Source organism: Hippoglossus stenolepis, chromosome 14 (genome assembly GCF_022539355.2).
Source record: "Hippoglossus stenolepis isolate QCI-W04-F060 chromosome 14, HSTE1.2, whole genome shotgun sequence".
Classification (NCBI taxonomy): domain Eukaryota; kingdom Metazoa; phylum Chordata; class Actinopteri; order Pleuronectiformes; family Pleuronectidae; genus Hippoglossus; species Hippoglossus stenolepis.
Genome location: NC_061496.1, coordinates 7,413,963 through 7,432,382, shown reverse-complemented (window position 1 = coordinate 7,432,382; position 18,420 = coordinate 7,413,963). Strand labels below are relative to the sequence as shown.

General features: G+C 41.2%; 1 protein-coding gene across 3 annotated transcripts in view; it reads left to right on the top strand.

Annotated features, from left to right (window-relative positions):
* pde4ba (phosphodiesterase 4B, cAMP-specific a) overlaps positions 1–18,420 on the top strand; it is a 149,715-nt gene that overhangs the window by 87,602 nt on the left and 43,693 nt on the right. For all 3 annotated transcript variants that reach the window (XM_035175942.2, XM_035175943.2, XM_035175944.2), the window contains 4 exons: positions 7,332–7,526; positions 9,039–9,075; positions 9,453–9,523; positions 10,542–10,591. In XM_035175942.2, coding sequence (XP_035031833.1) covers positions 7,332–7,526; positions 9,039–9,075; positions 9,453–9,523; positions 10,542–10,591 — 353 coding nt within the window. The remainder of the gene's footprint in view (positions 1–7,331; positions 7,527–9,038; positions 9,076–9,452; positions 9,524–10,541; positions 10,592–18,420) is intronic.

The window sequence follows — 18,420 nt, the reverse complement described above, 5'->3', positions numbered from 1 at the left end:
TTGATGCATCTTAACAATATATCATTTCATTTTAAGGCAGTGGGAAGCGAAAACAGTTTCACATAAAATTTGAGTGGTTTTAAGCTTGAGTCGATAGATAAAATCCATTTTCCATATTTTTAGGTCACATGTTTTAGGTCACTGTGCAGAACGATGCAGGTGCAGAGATTTCACATCTATCTGCTTAAAAGGGGAAGTTTCTTTGTGCTCATATCAAATTTTAAATTTCTGTGTAATCATGTGTAAGATCAATATTTGTTTTTATAGTTTTCCTTTCTTCTCCACATGTTTGGAAATGACTGCTTCAGCATGTGTGATCTTTGACTGTTCCAGCTACTTCAGCTTTTTAAAAATATATGTATTTACCCAGCAGATTTATGTAGGAACATCATATTCAGCTGCTATTTCTGCTCGGTCTGATGGGATCACTCAGCCAGCTCATCAATCCTTCTGGGGGATTTCAGAGCTCTGGCACATTTCATAGTTTGACAGAAACCTCTACTTAGGCTCCACTGACTGGTCCAGTTTCTTCTTCAGTCTCAAGGATTTGCAGTAATTGTTGAGAAAGCATTTCTCTGCCGTGCGCTCGGACGAGGCGCTGCACTCACGCTGCAGCGAAACAGATGGTTTTTATCTGTGATCGCCGGATCCACAAGGTCGTAAACATCGGTGGAATTGCTCATTTAATAACGAGTCAGATTCGAGCGTGCGCCGAGGAAATGATGTTTCAACCTCGGCTAACACTGGGACAAACAGAAGGTGTTACCATGGCACCTCTGTTTGCACAACCTGGCAGACGAATGGCCACTGGTTTCCCCTCAGCATAACACACAGGAAGGAAGAGATTAATACAGAGCATGAGAATGCTCTCTCTCTCTCGCTGTCGGTGACACTCAGAGGCTGTTTCCCTCTAACGGATCATTCTGTGCTCAGTCAGGAGAGAGAGGGTTTTAAACGTTGCACCTACATTTGCTCGTTGGGATGTTTCAGTCGTTACTGGACAGTTTGTTGAGTCCAGTTGAATCTTTTCACACTTTTACTGTATCCACATTTATTCTACAGAGATGAACCTTTCTCCTGCGAGTAAAAACTTTCTAATTAGGAGAACAACTTTTTTCCTTGTAGGTCTACCAACATTTCTCAGTTTCTTTTTTCCTTTGAGGAAACCTGTCACACTCTAACTACACTCAAGGGAGAAACAGAACGGTGTGACTCCATAAGATTAGGGTGTGGAGACTTTATTCATATATAGGTGCTTCCTCTCCTGCTATTCCCTGACTCCATTTAAAACTCAGAGCAAGACTATCTGAGTTTAAATCTAAGAACTTCAATACAGCACATACCAGACCCACATAACTGAAGTTGTTCAATGACGCCACAACTGAACAAAGAGTCACATCGAGGTCTCAGCAATAACCACTTGAAACTTGGTAAACACACAATAAATAAGACAGTGTAGTAGAGAAATTCGTACTCTTTTAGGGTTTTTCAGTTTTGCGTTCGTTCTGTATTCTCACATTGACTCTGACATTTTCCAGACATCTCACCTTGGGCTGGCAGGAAGTTGTTTTGGAAAATATGTCCAACTGACTAGGACCTTTGCATTCTCAGATACACCCCTTCTGGAAAATGTGAGTAATTATAATTCACAAATAAAACAACCTTGACAGCATTTTCAGCCGTCACAGATACGACAAAGTGGCTGTTATCTCTTAACACTTGACTTGACCTCAAGGACCTGACACTTGACCTGCACTCGTCCTAATTGACCGAGTGAGGATCTAAAGTGGTCTCACTCCAGAGGACAGTAAACTGCTGCAGGATTCCCTCTCGTTCTGTCGTATCTCATAACAGGTCGTGTTCCGTTTGCCAGAACCCGCCTCAGAACACTTCATCTCACTGGGTGTAAACACGCTCTCCCTGCTCACCCTGTCTCTACGCGCACACAAATCAACACACAGGAAACTGAGCTGTCCCGCTGTCCCGCTGTACCAGTAAATGAGAGTCAGTCTTACTAGACAGTGGCTTCTGTCAAAACAACACCATTGTCTCTCAGCTCGGAAGTGGACTCATTTCCCAGGAAAAGATTCATTCAATGTCTGTCCCAAATCTTTGCATCCATATTCATTGACCTCTTTTCCATGGTAGCAGCCGCCTCGTCCGTAATTCCTCAGAATAAGTTTAGATGTCAGGGAGTCGGATCCCTCATGATTACCGTTCTCTTTATGTAAACACTTCAGAGCAGGGTCGACTTTTAAAACGACCCTCTTTAACCTTTTGGCCCCTTCTTTTTTTTTAAAGCACTTAATTTTTGTCGTGATTGAATCTCCTGATTTCAGCTCATCTCTGTTTTTCTTTCTATCTGCATCTACAATATGATCCAGATCTATTCAGACACTTTTGTTGCATTGATCAGTAATTGATCCTATTTATACATTAAAATAACTCTATTCAAAATAAACAGAAAACATCCTAATTCCATGCCGGTGATTGGTTTGTGTAAAAGAGTAAAGTTACTATTGTGGGTGATTGTAGAAAATGTCAGTGTGAATGGTCGTCTCCCTGCGATATGCAGGTGATCTGTCTGGGGGATCCAGGTCAGTGTCAGTATGTGACCTCGTATGAGTCTTGATATAAACGAATAGAGACTGAAACTGCACTGGCTGGTGAAGATACAACCACAGCCGCTTGTTGATCAGTGGCTGTGTGTCGTTATCTGATGGATTGCTTTAGCACCAGCTGCTTTTGTAATTTGTGTGTGTGTGGGTGTGAGTTTTGGTTTGTTCTTGAACTTGCCTTCAAAAATTATGTGAGAAATGTTTCACTTGGACATTTTTTTTATGCGTCGATATTGGCAAGATTTTGGCAGAAGCTGATGGGGATCGATTAGAATAAACCAATGAACGGTGGTGGAACATATCTTCTCTTCTTCTGTCGTCCTTTCAGTTCAGCCGTCGCTTCACTGACGTCTGTTCGTCAGTGCGACTGATGCTTCTGGACCATGGGAAAGGAATGTCATGTTACCCTAGCTGCGGGTCACAGTGAGCACTTCCTTATTGCTTTAGAGGAACATACGACAGAAAACAGTACCGACCTTTATCGTAATTATCGTAAGTAGCTGGAAATATGTCAATTATCGGGGAATTCCCAGGATCCCGGATCCCCCTTTGTTCTCTGGTCACGGATGATGTACATGAACAAATATAAACATAAATGTGCGTCAACCTGGTGACACTTTGATCCTTCTCCCCCCCCCCATTCACGCAGTTTCAGATTCCTTAGAGTCAAACGGGTGTGATTGATTATTCAGCCACTACCTAGGAAGCTCATAATTGCATTAAAGCACCTGGACTGCGGTTGTTTTAATCTCTGTGTAGTTTGGATAAACAGATGTTGTTCGGCGCATTTTTCTATATATTTACATTTCGAGAGAAATGCTGGAACAGAGCGAGAGCTCGAGAGAGTGGTACGAGCAAGAACAGTTTCCCAGACAAATGCACTAATCCACTAAAGCACCAGGACACCAAGTTTCATACAGGGGGTCTTTGTTTGCAAGGTCTGTCTTTGACTTGTTATTCGAAGGGTAAATTCTTCGATATCCCTTCTTTGTCCTGTTTAAACTCCAGGGTAAAAAAAAAGAAGAAGATAAATGGTGCGGATCTATGTTGACTTTTCTACATTTTTAAAATTAAACCTGTTTTAGGTTTGGGGCACAAAACTGTCAAAATTCATCTGAAAATTAACATTTCACCTTCAGTTTTATAAACTATTAACAACTAATTGGTTTAATGATGAGCCCGTTCGTTAAAAAGAAAACAAAGATGTTCAGATCACAGATCAATCCTGATAATGATCATCAGTCTCAGGTCTACTGTCTGTAAGTCTGCACGTTGTTGTCAGTGAATCAGTCACACATGCATCTGTATCATGGGGAAGGAATCTCATGTCGGACTATGACGGTTTTGGCGTCACAGTGAGAACTTCCTGCTTCCTTCAGTCAAACATACATGACTGATTCCTTCATTTATCAGAACTCTCATAGAACAAATACACCTGTACATGACTCATCTCCCACTAAAACCCGAGTGCAGAGACACAACTTTACTTTGTGTTGAAGTAACTGCTCACAAATATACTTCATGAAGGAATCAGGGATCAACTCTCAGATAAACAGCCATTGTGCAACGGACCCGACGTAGACTCACTCTCATGCTCGGACGTCTCATCGTGTGTCATCGCTTACATAACACAACAGCCATCAGCCGTCTCGGTTCGGGGGGGGGGGGAAGTGCCGCGGCGCAGCTGTCCATTAGTTTTTTTTCCTCTTTGTCTCTGACGGTGCCACGCTCCATCAGAACACCTGTACCCCGGCTGTTACCTCCTGACATGACCGCGTTAGACCGGGGATGTGACTCAGCTCAGCTTATAAGGTCGATTTAGCAGTAGGCTGAACAAATGGCCGTTGAGCTGCTGGTGAACGCATAACGTCTGTTTATTCTTTTTGGTTTGAGGAATATCGAACCGTTTCCTTCCCACATCTCACCGATATCTTTCCGCTGCATGTAGGCGAAACTAATCTGAATTCTTTCAGAGCTGTAAAACAACACCATTAAATGAAAAAATGGGTTTTGCAGGCATTTTCTAACCATGTGAAAACTTCAATTTGCATTTTCTTGCCCCTATTTTCATCGATAAAGTCGATGCAAAGATTTCTATCCTGTGTTTAAGAGAAGAAGTGGAAGGTTGCGAGATGCGGTTGACTAGACTCTGCACTGGCTCCAGAATCAGTCGTCCCTACACGTGATCATTACACACAAAGCAGTGGATTGACCTGAGGGCGGAGGAAGTCGAGCATTCAGTGCATGGTGCAGTGAGTGCAGGCATGCATGTGTGTGCACGTATCAAACCAAAACCTGGACGGGAAATTATGCAGCGAAAAATGCTTTGCTTTGCTATTTTAGTTTAACGTCACAATAAACAAAAAGAAGAGATAATGTCCAAACCTTTTCTGTGTTTCTTTATGACATTTAATAAGCTCATATTTAACATATTATATTTCCTCACATCTTATTTTTTTCTGGGTTACATGAATGATCCGTTCATGAAGCCATTCACCGTATAATCCGCATTTTAGATCAACATGATCATGGTTTATTTCTACATATCAGACCAAATGGAGGCCCGACATGCTAAGTGATATTTGCCTTGTTGTGCAGATATTATAACAATATTTGAATTTGAGTCGTGTTTCAGCTGAAATATTAGTTTAAGTCAGATCACACATTACATTGATTCTAGTTTCTCTCTGTAACAACCTGATCAAGGTTTTACTCTTGATGTCATTTCCATCCAAACAATCCCAAAGTCATGAAGTCATTAGTGCTAAATAACAAATTACAAGGCCCTCTTATTACTTAGAGACTCAAGAATTTCCTCATGTCCCGACCCGAACCAAAATAAAACCAATTTTGAGGCATAGTCTATGTTTTTAATCCTAACAAAGCAGAATTCTTTCCCTCAAGTGAAGGAACTTTGCTTTGGTCTGTAACCGTCTGTACATTAACCGGATGATTTGCCCTCTGAGCACAGGGCGGCACCTGGGCTGTTCAGAGCCGGGGCTTCCTGCTGTTTCAGGCTTAAATCCAAAGTTGTGTTACTTCTGTTGCTCCTTGACATTTTCTCAGCCTCTCACGTCACCAAATAGGAGCCAGACGGTCTCTTAAGACGAACCTGTTTTCTTTGGATACCATTTTTCCACATTATAGTTTATCAGTCTGTCTGTGTTTTTATGTGTATCCACAGATTGAGCCTTTAACTCCTGTCACTGTTTTGGTTTGGACCCATGATGACCATCATTTGTATATAAAATAAATAAATAAATTACTCTGGCATTCACATTTAACTTTCCCTGGATATACAATAACAAATAAAATGTCTTCAGTCCCAAATGTCCCACATTTTATTGGAAGTGATTAGTTGACACAGGCCTGTACTAAATCACAACATATAGTATTTACATCTTTGTATCCACTGTTTCAGTGATTTTTATCATCATCAACATAATATAAGAACAGATATGCAACTTTAATTCAATTCAGACTTTTACATCTTTGTCCAGATAGTAGCTCTGTCCTCTGAAAAATCTTCTGAGATGAACTGATGCTTTTTCCATTCCGGATTTTATTATAATAAATAGACGAGCACAAGAATAATTGTTTTAGATGTGTGTGTGTTTTTGTTGAAGTGTGTAGTGTAACCAGCGCTGCGTCTGCTGGTGTGTGTTTACTATACAGAGGCAGCAGTGATGGCAGAGCTAAGAAGTGAAGGAGTTTCATAAAGTCAAGCTGCAGTGGAAAATGCACAAAGAAAAATGTTTCTGTTTGTTTGTGAAACCATGTCTGGCAAGTTTTAGCTAAGTCAATAAAACCAATTAAAATAACTGTTAAAACGATGATGCTCTCCTCCTCCTCCTCCTCCTCCTCCTCCTCCTCCTCCTTCTCCTCCTTCGTGAGATACTGCTCCTCTCCCTTCCCTCATTCCTCCACTGCCTCCTCCTCACCAACGAACACTGTGCACTCTAACATGTCACTCTGCCCTACATGGTCAGGCCAAATCGAATCGTGTGTGTGTGTGTGTGTGTGTGTGTGTGTGTGTGTGTGTGTGTGTGTGTGTGTGTGTGTGTGTGTGTGTGTGTGTGTGTGTGTGTGTGTGTGTGTGTGTGTGTGTGTGTGCGTGCGTGCGTGCGTGCCACTTATCTCTTTAGGGATGTAGATGATACACGTGAAAGAATTTCTCTTCCCTTTTTTTTTATGCTGCTTCATTAAAACGAAATCAAAACCACTCAGCGTTTGACAGCGTAAACAGAAAGTTATCAGAGAGAGAGAGATTAGATATTTACATTTTTTAAAAGTTTAATAAGAGTTGTTTACACAGAAAAAGCTTTTGCTCAAATAACAGGGAAACCAAAGTCATTCCAGTAGATTCAACTTAAAACGTGGTCACTAACTGTAATGTTGAATGTGTCCACAAGGTGAATTTAAAACAGTTTCGCGAACCGTAAGGTTGATGGTTCGATCCCTGGCTCCTGCAGTCTGGATGCCAAAGTGTCCTTGGGCAAGATACTGAACCCCAGATTCCCCCTGACGGCTGCTCAGCTGGCGTGTGAATGACGTGAGATAGAAAAAGTGCTGGGTATAGAAGTGCTGTATGAATGTGTGTATGAATGGGTGAAAGTGGATTATCAAAGCACCATATAAATTCAGTCTAATGTCTGAAGATGAAGCTCTAATGACAGAAAAAGGTCTAAGACGTTGGTGTTTCTCTGTTTTCAGTTTCGATGTGGAGAATGGCCCGTCTGCCGGCTGCAGCCCCCTGGACCCCCAGGCCTCCCCCGGCTCGGGTCTGGTCCTCCACACCAACTTCCCCGGTCACAACCAGCGGCGAGAGTCCTTCCTCTACCGCTCCGACAGCGACTATGACCTGTCACCAAAGTCCATGTCACGAAACTCCTCCATCGCCTCTGAACTGTAAGTTAAGGCAACTCCAGTCGAGCTACGACTCCAGTCGAGCTACACCAGATTGCACACGCTGCAGATATCAGTCCCCCTTTCTAAATAAAATATCTACATTCACCAACGCCAAAATGTAATGGGATCTTTCTTGGTCCATGTCACATGCTTCCACAAAGTTTTTTCACAATCCCGACTATAAAAAGAACAGGGTTGAAAACATAACCCCCCCAGTGGAGGTAATAACTGCAGCAGGCCAACATGAGTACAGCAGGTTCACATGGGCTGGCAGCAGCGCTTCTTACATTAACGTTTACAGATACCAACCTGCAGTCAGGCAACCTGCGAGGGATGAATGTTTCCAGCAGAATGAAGAAGTTAATTGCAACACTCACAGTCAAAGTGAAGTATAATTTAACTGTATTTATAATGTAGAATCATATTTAGCCTGTAGACTCTGTGGTGACTGTTACAGTAGAAGTCGTGTTCGTCCTCAGTCACACTGAACTAGAGACAGTCTTCTTTCTACCTTACCTGACACTGTGCATGTCATGGAGAATAACAGACATGTACACATATATATTTCATATATTCTACACACAGTGGGTGAAGATGCCTCCACGTCCTGGACTTTAAGTGTTTATTTAGAGGATTGTGGAGGTAAAGTGTACAGTATGTTGGCAGCGTTTGAAATCACAGGCTCGGGGCAGCACATGTTTAACAGATGTTTAACAGAGGTTGAAGTTTGACTTCAGTTTCAGACAGCAGTGGTCCTGGTGTATATTTAGGTTTATGTTTCTGCAGATGAGTGAGTGATTAGATTGATTGAGAAGTGCATTAAAGCACTGAGGAGCATATGTGTCATAACAAAATGTTTGTTACGTAAGTATAAATCATGATATTTTAGATGTAGACAATATAATGATCATAATGATCTCCATTGCAGTTACGTCTATTTCATTTCTATACATGACATCAAGCAAGAACTTAATAAACAACTTTTTATTCATATCTGTTTTCTAATTTAGTAATGTGATATGTTTAAAATGACATGAAACAGTTGCAAGACAACTCTCCTAAGGATACACAGGGTTATGATCAAATCAAAGTTGACTAAAGTGCATCACACATTGTAAAATAATCTGCTGTGGAGGCTCTGATCCTGCACAGCGCTGCCCCCTAGTGGAAGCTCTGGGGCTAGATGTTCCAGAATGTGATCACTGTGCGACTCCAGATGTTTCACAACATGATGACAATTTGAAACCCACAGAAGATTATTTGAGTACTTTGGGCCTTGACTTCAGAAATAGGTTCCTCTTAGAGCTCAGTATCTTACAAGGTCACATCCCATCTGACCCGTGAACCTCCTCCTCTCCTCCTCTCCCTCTTTGAAGTCATCTCTTTCAGTTAATCATCGTAATGAGACTCACTCCCTCTTTGCTCATCGTTGTTACGTAACAGTTTTTACTGTGAAGCACTGAGACTCATGAAACTTACCAAAGCTCATGTTTGGTGTTTTCTTCTTTTCAGACATGGTGACGACCTGATCGTTACACCTTTTGCTCAGGTAAGAATCTGATTGACAGTAAACAGTGTGGGCTGAGCAAATCTCAAATTATCAGCGTCCAAAATACAAAAGTGTGTGTCTTTTACAAATGTATATAGCATCACTTCAAACCCACCTCATCAAAACTGGTTTACATGTGTATTTTATAATTTGCTTTCTCTGTTTATTTTCACCTCTGTAAAGTGTCTCTGAGCTTTGTTAAAAGTGCCATAGAAATAAAATGTATTATTGTTGATTAAATCAATTAAGTATTGATTACAGATTTATTCTCTGTTGTTATCAAGCAAATATTAAACTAAACAAAAAAGAACAAGGTTTTTATAATAAATACAGTAAAAAAAAAATACTAATAATCAGCTGTTCCTGTGTCTTTCTAGGTTCTGGCAAGCCTTCGAAGTGTTAGGAATAACTTCACTGTGTTGACCAATGTCCAGTGTGCCTCCAGCAAGTAAGTACATCAAGCATTCACGTTTGATGTAAGTTGCAAGTTTACATACATTGAAAACATTTGAAAAAAAAACACTCTTAAAAAGTGATAAATATGAGAATATCAGCCTGAATCATTATGAGTCCAGACTTCATTTACAAATAAGTCAAAGTACATCAAACTCTTTGGCTGCTCGCCAAAACATTTTCTCTTCATCGAACTTCAACTCACAAAAAAGGAAACAAAACAAATCAAAGGCTGATTCTGAAGTTAGCTTAGTTAGTATAGGCATGGTCAGGCTGCAGTCCCACCGTGTCAACACAGGGTGGCAGTGTTGAGCTTTAAATGGACTGATGTGTGATAGCGGCTTTGTCCACAACTCACAGCTCAACACAGCACGTGACACACACACACACACACACACACACACACACACACACACACACACACACACACACACACACACACACACACAGATGGATCCATCATCACTGCTTTGAGGGGCCACAGCATCAATATGTGACAATAACACATGCGTTGCCTCGCTAGCTCCACACAGACGGACCCCCAGCTGTAGATACCCGTGTATTGACCTTGTGTTTAAAGGAACATAGATTCCGATGCACGAGGAGTCGGTCAGAGTGCAATGACTGAAAGCAGCGAGGATGCTGATCTGAGCGAGATGAAATGAGAACGTGCACAAACAGACTTGTATTAAAATAAGACATGGACATGCATGATCAGAGCGTGTGTGTGTAACATGTGACTATGAAACCTCTTCTGTGCTTAACTACCACAAGACTAAATACAAGACAATAACTGCGTGTTTCCTCTCTTTAAACTCGTCGCTCCACTTGATAACATTCAAGCTTTATTTCAAAGAACAGTTAGATTGTTTGAGAAATGCACTTATTTGACTTTTCACCCAAATTTCGGACCCTTACGTATCATTTTAGTCACTAAGCAGAGACGTGTTTCTGTAATTTGAGTGCACCAGTTCCTAGACGATGATACTTAAATACAATAATCTTTTTTTCAGAAGATCTCCGGCAGCGTCTCAGCCTCCGATCACCAGAGTTTGTCTCCCAGGTAAGACGCTGCTACGTGTGTGACGCTGCTGCCCTGAATCGTGTGAACCACGTGTATTTTGGTTCATGTGTCCCTGAGATGTTCTCCCTCAACCCTCCATGTTTTTCCTTGTTGGCGTTATCCTCTCCTCGCTGCCTCTCTCCACCTTCTCGTCCACATGAACTTGCTTGAACTATTATTCTTTTTTCCATCCTCTGTCTCCAGCTGTAACATTGTAGTACAGAGTGTTTGTCATCAAGCTCATTAACCTTGTTCAAACACAATTAAACTGGTGGTTCAGACAAACACTGCAGACTCACAGTCCATTAATGCAGCTCACTCCACTCGCCACAGCAAACCTCTCATCACATTTGATTGTCAGCAGTTGAGTGTGTGAGTGTGTGTGTGTGTTTGTCGTTTTGGTTGCCTGACCCTGTCAGGACCAGTGGACCTCATGGGGACCAAAGCTTGTTCCTAATGAGGCCGGTCAAGTTTAGGGATAAGGTTTTGTTTAGGCTGCACAATGAGTGGAAGTCAAAGCAAAGTTCTCATAAGGATAAACAAACCTGTGTGTGACTGAGTGAGAGAGAGAGAGAGAGAGGGTGTGTGTGTGTGTGTGTGTGTGTGTGTGTGTGTGTGTGTGTGTGTGTGTGTGTGTGTGTGTGTGTTCTCTCTCACATCAAGTTACAACAAAGCTGTGGTGATATTAATAAAATTAAAGATTTCCGAAATAACAAAACATGAAAACTAATTTTAAAGTTTATTTTCTCATTATTCACATGTTGTTGCTGATTGATCTTCCAGCGCAGGTGGAAAAGCTCACAGACAGAATCTCGTTGCTGGTGTCACCTCCTGGTAGATTTAAGTGTAGCTGTTAAGAACATGTTTTAAATTAGTTACTGCAAATGTCAATATGATGTTAACATCTTTCACTGCTGCAAGAAAGTAATGAAAACTACAATGATCAGTTTTTACTAAAATCTACTATTGAAACTTTTTGTTTGTGTCTTATATTTGAGCTTTAACGAGCAACAAGCAGAAAAGAAACGTTGGCCTCTCTACATCGTGTTTGAATAGGATTTGACTACAAAGCAAAAAAACAAACTACACATTGTTTTCGTATCTTGTAGCCGCAAGTGTCAGATCTTTAATGTCACATCTGGGGGCAGATGTCCCCACGTTCTCTAGACAGCACATGAAAGACAGTTATGTGTAAAGAGATGAGCATCAAAGACACTGAGAACAGTGACTGAAGTCCATCGTCCTGAAACCATCAGATTTCACGTGAAGTCAACTCAGGTCAGATATGATATCAAACGAAGGGAAAATGAAGTTTCGGTTCCGCGAAGACAAAAGTGTTTTTCTTTTTGTTAAGTCTTTGTGTTGTTTTTATCTCAGAAGAAAACACAGTCTTTTTTCAATACTGCGTCTGTGTCTCTGAATGTATGTATTGAAACGCAAACGTACGTAATCAAGTATTTCAGTGTGTGATGTATTTCAACTGTGCTTCTTGCAATTGTGCAGCTGTGGATTGAAGGTGTGCGGTTTGAGTCAATGTGTTTATCGTGGCATATATACATCATTGTGAGTAATGTGAGCGTGTGTGTGTGGATGAGTAAGTGTATGAGTATGTGTGTGTGTGTGTGTGTGTGTGTGTGTGTGCGCACGCCGTGGGGAGGTGTTCCTGTGGCTCTGATTGACGTCAGCACGCCTTGTGTGGCTTCTGTTGACTTCCTGTCAAAGCAGATGGACTGAGGTTTCACTTCCTTCTTCACAACCACAACTCGTCAGGTGCACTGAGTTTGTTTGTGAGTGTGTGTGTGTATGAGAGGTTGATAGAGTTTGGGAAATAAGTGTGTGTGTGTGTGTATATCTTGTAAACCAGCTCAATAACGTTCATTGTGACCTTTCCGTGTAAGAGCAAACAAGGTCGTCACTAAATTATGTTTTCCAATCAACTGTATTTTGGTTGGCTGCAGCTAAACAGTCGCCTCCTCATACATGCAAACACTTCTCTTCTTTTTCTCCACGTCTGCATTCACCCTCTCCGTCATGTTTCTGTTTTTCAGGGCAGAACCTCACATGGAATTCAAATGTCATTTAATCTTTCAGGCTTTGTGCCATTTTATCTTTTTTACTATCACATATTATTACTTGACTCACAAGATCTTTGTTTGACTAAGTGTCGTCTGCCACAGCCACATGTTTTATACCTTACTGCTGTTCAAACACTGCAGGAAACACATGTAAGAAGAACATAACTGCACCTTCCTGTATTTTCATAAACAGTCAGTCATGCATCTCTGTGTCCGCTGAGCTAGAAAATCAATGCCGACATCAAAATAACTTAATCAAATTATATGTCCACAAAATTCAACGGTATGGTATTTAATGGTTTTATATTTATATTACGTGTTTGATTTTTCTATTTCACATTACTTCAGTCATTTTTCTAGCAACATTTTCTGATCCTTCATTGGTTACAACTTTTAAATCCAAGTTATTTTAATCATATGTGATATTAAATGGAACATCTTTTGGTTTTTGGGGTGTTGGTTGGACAAAATAAACTGTGAAGAAAGTTTGTTTGATAATGATAAATATAAAAAAGTCAAATGCATAAGTACCATTTTGAATTGGTCTATACTTAAAACCCTAATACATAATCTAAACAGTCTCTTAAATAAATAACTTACGTTGTAAAGTTTATATGATACTGCAGTTAAGTCAAGTCATTTATTTGTAAAGCATGTTTCGCAAATGTTAAGCAAAGTGCTGTACAGCTAAACTGGGGGAGACACATACAATAAATATATTTAAATGACAAATATTATAAAATATAATAAAACCATATAAGTCTCAAACAGTTTTTAAGGCCAAGGGAGTAAAAAAGTGTTTTCAGGTGAGTTTTAAAAGTGTTTAAAAGATTTTTACTAGATAGAGTTTTCAGATCAAATCAAATTGTAATTAACACCTGACTCAACCACAGCTCCTGCAGTCCCACTGTTCCCATGATGTCAGACCACATCCTCACTGCATTCTACCACACACACACACACACACCTACTGTACAAGCCACATCTGCCCCCGTCCACCACTCTTACACCCCAACTCTCTGACTCCTCATCATCTCTGCGTCATGTCCTGTTTTCTTTTCATCCACTCAACTCTTTATTCCTCCTTCTGAATGAGTCTGTTTGTTTCTCTCTGCCTCCATCAGAGCAGGAGTGGGGGGGGCAGGAAGTGTGAGGCAGGAAGTGAAGATCAGATTCTTCCTGTTTTGCTGTCTCTAAACTGTTGTAACTTGACGGAAGCCAGGAGGAACTGTGTGTGGATGAGGTGTGCATGAGTGTGTGTGTTTGTGTGGGATTGTCAGCCCGCGAGAGGAAACATGGGATATAGGGACACAAAGGCCTATTGTCTGTGCCGGCTCGCTGCACAAACATGCACACGCTGAACCAATAAACACATAAATACCTACATTGCTGAACAATCTGCATCACACACAGGTGAACATTTTTCACATTCTGTCAGGGCACAAAATGAATCATTACTTTTTACACAGAGTGAAATGTAATATAAAGCCCAAACTGCTTATCTTTCATGCTGCATGTCAACAACTCCAATTGCACAAAGTTTTATTTGTCAGAACTAATTTCCCATATAATTTAATAATACTATATATATATATATATATATATATAGCAGCTATTTCAATAATAGAATCATAATTTAAGTCACTTTCCAAGCAAAAATACCCAAACTTCACTGGTTTCAGTTCAAGGAAATTGGAAACCTGGGGTATTTTCACTTTATTATTATTATCATTATTAGGGCACGAGCACTAACTGTGAGAGGACCCTACTGGAATTGCTCTGATTATTATTTTTATTATTCAGGCAAACAGATAACAAAATTAAAAAGTGGTGAAATTTAGAAATAAAGTTTAAGGTAATTTAAAATAGACGTGGCAAAATGGCTCCACAGCGCCCCCTAAAACCCAGCCCCTCGGTCTTGTTATTATTATTAATGAATATTTTCTTTTTACAGTTTATAGATTATATGACGATTAAGTTGTTAGTTGCTCTCATTATATAGCCTCCTGTAAATGTAAGGTCATGCTTAATACTGTTGAGACATTAGTATTTCTCAGTGTTGGCATCAAAGTCAGCGTCCTGATCTCTGTGACATGTCCGTCCGTTCTCTTTTTTCTCCCACGTTTCTTGCCAGTAAAATAAAGTGATGTTAGTTTCACTGGAAAGAAGCTTTAGCCCAAAGTAACTTTTTCAACTTTGTACTTTTATCAATATCTGAACTTTTTGGATTTATTTCCAAACACACACATGTTGGGAGCGATTTGAGGTTTTACTGTCGTGAGATTACAGTAGATGAATCTCACACAGGGGCTTCCAGTCAGAATTAAAGGAGCAGCTGTTTGAAAGTCCAAAAAACAAATGATTCATGGCTTAATTTGAAGCAGATAACAGATGTCTGAGGTTTGTTATACAATATGGTGCCTTCACACACAAGTGTTTGTCAGTGGCTTGACCACAAGGATACGTGCCACCACCCATGAACCCGTGCGCTACCTTGGCAGAGGTGACACAAAGAGCTACAGTGTCTGTCAGTGTTTGTCAGCGACTTCCAATTTTTTACCAGTCAAATTGGAAAAGAATGTATCGCATGAGAAGAGAAATCACAAACAGGCTTCTTGTAACATCGGGGTTCAGCAACACCAGATTCCCGCAAATAAGAGGAACTCATAAAGGCTCGGAGAGGAATTTGTAATGACAAACGTCTGGGAGACGAGCAGTGTGTTTCGTTGGAGTTTAAGAGTGAATAATGGGGATAAAACGTACTTTATAAACTTCCATCTACAGTATGTTTCAGTGATATTTATTAATCACAAATGGAGAAGAGACAATAAAGTAGTTAAGGAACAGCTCAACTGATATAAGCTGCACTTAGTTCCCGCAGGGTGTTGGATCTGTGGTTTGTATTCAATATTATATTTGTGTGTGTGTGTGTGTGTGTGTGTGTGCGTGTGCGTGCGCTAAGTTTAGGGATAAGGTTTTTATTAGGCTGTCCAGAATGCATGGAAATATGCAAAGTGCTAATAAGGAGAGCTGCAAAAACCTGTCTGTGTGTGTTTGTGTGTGTGTGTGTGTGTATAGGGTGTGTTATACAACCTGTAGCAAATCTTTCAGTGTATCAGTTCCACCCATACCTTATTCTACTCAGCGGTGAGTGGAAACATCCACAGAGTCGTATTAATTGTGTTTGCCAGTGTACACACAGCAGTGTTGCCTGGACTATACTCTCAAACTTCACTTGTGTTCAGGGCCTTTCCTACTTCATGGTAACGAACATGTGTAGGAAAAAACTACCGTGCAACACTTGTTTTTCTCATGAGAACAAGGTGCAGATCCTCTAGATAAGATGAAGCCACAGATAATGAAAACATGACTGACAGCCTGTAAGTCAGACACATTATGCTGCATCGCTTTCTGCATGTTTTACACTTTATTGTTCCCAGATATTTGTCTCTCAACACTGCAGATAAAGAGCCTAACAATGACTATAAAGGAGGTCGATTGTTTTTACAGCGCTGTTGTCGCGTCACGGCCACAACCAGGTTAGTGAGGTCCGCTCCCACGTGTGCTGAAAGGTTCCACATGATGGAGAGCTGACGACTCAAAGCAGCTGTTTTGCGTTGTGGTGTCATAACAGAGCCAGGAAATATTCTGTCTCGTTTCTGCAGCATTCAGCTGTGAGAACCTCGGAAGACGTACGACCCGACTTCCTGGTGGAGTCGACCTCTGTGATGAAATGCTGTCATACAGGATATGTGTGAGGCAAAGGGCTCTTGAACTGTCGCGACCTTCACACACTCACTGTGCGGCCGTGTGGAAAGGTGTCAGTGAGTCGGCTTTTTAAATTCCCATTGTGCCTTTCTATTGTGTCCATGTCCAGGAGCTGGTGTTTGGACAACACCAAACAATAAGAGTGTGTTCACTGTAAAGGTGAAAGGTTTGTCTGGACGACGGGGAGCTGTTGTGTCACGTACAGTAATTTGCTGTATATGGTGAACAGGCCCGAGGCTTATGGGAGACATTCAAAATCTCTCTGTTCAGGAAATTTATGCAAAGTAAGCAAAGTGTTATAATTGTGTAGCTGTAGCAGTGCTTGGAAAGTGTGTTTTCTGTATGTGGAAATATCACACTGCTGAAAATGACTCGTTCAATTTCATCGTTTAGTCATATTTTAAGTCAAACTGTCAATGTGCAAGAAGGTTCCCAGTTCGAATCCAAGTCTGGTCAGGGTCTTTCTCTGTGTGTTTTCTCGTACTTTGGCTTCCTCCCACAGTCCAAAGACCTGCAGATTGTGGTTGGGTTAAAAGGAGACTCTGACCACAGGTGTGAATGTGAGTGTGAATGGGTGTTTTACTCTGTAAGTTGGCCCTGTGATGCATCGGGGACCTGTCCTGGGTCCATCTGGCCTAATGTGAGCTGGGATTGGCTCCGGCTCCCCCCACCACCGTCTAACTCCAGGGCCACACTGGATGCATGAGCGCGTGTTGCATGTGCATCGCGGCACTTCTTGATTTTATTTTGGTGCCCATGTTATCAGGTTAGAGTAGCGTCTCTGTTGACCGAGTTGAAAAGACTCAACCAGTGAAGGGTTCATTCTAATGCTTTATGTTCAGATTATGCATCTTTTAACCAACTAATAATGGAAGCTCTGGTATAGAGTGAATCTTGCCTTTACAAATGCATCTATCCAATGTTCACCTCCACGTTTAAGGCTTAAGAATGTCCTGGCCCCTGCCCGTCTGTCTGTTGCATAACATCAACTAGAAAGAATCCTCGATTCCTGTTTGTTGTACTGGGCTGAAGTTAAGAGCAAGAAAAATGATCTTTTCTGCACAATCCTGAAAACATGTACACGATTTGTTTCAGCTCGGCTCCTCTCTCTGCCAGCACGTCCTGAAAGCGCTTAGCAAAGGTCAAGGGATGAAGAGTACCCCATCAATCTTTTTGTGAACTTTATGTTGAAAAAAGCGAGACAACCGTGCACTCCCTGCACCAAGCGGTGGTCCAGTTCGTGCAGGAATGCGCTGCGGAGGTCAGACAGAGGAGGACAAGAGAGACGGAGCAGTAGGAGGGATGAAAGGAGGAGATGGGGAGTGATGAGGTGAAAGGGCAGCAGAGATAAGGGTCATCCTCAGAGGGGAGGAAGAATAAGCCAGAAGGTGCCAGAGAAGATATGATGCAGGCACAACAGGGAAGATGGCTGGAGGTGGGGAGCTGGAGGATCTGCAGCAAAACATACAGACAGAGAAACTAAATAAATTCTCTGTTAGGGTTTAGTGGGTCAGGGTTAACACATATACCTTTTGTTTTTGTTTTTTTAAACCAAGATCTCATAATAGGTCGTTATGTGACACCTCCAACTAAAGCCAGAGGCCTTGGGAGGCAATAACTGCCCCACAGTGGTGCACCTGTCTGGGGCTTCTCACTGACGCAGCACCCCTGTCTCCAAATAGAGATGAATATCTGCCAGGCTGACCAGTGTTTCCATCGGAGTGCATGTGTGCGAGCACGCTGAGTTTGACAGTTTGAACCCTCGTGTCTGTCCAGATTTGATTGGTATCGATATTATGGTGTCGCATCAGGGCGTATCTTGAGTCTTAGTCATATAAATGCACACTTAGACACTTTCTGACATTAAATTTGTATTTAAATTACGTTAAATATTGCACATATCAGCCTGAATAATATGACCAATGCATATATAACAAAATTGCCAATGGATGAGATGTACGTAATTATCAAAACTTTCTGACAAAT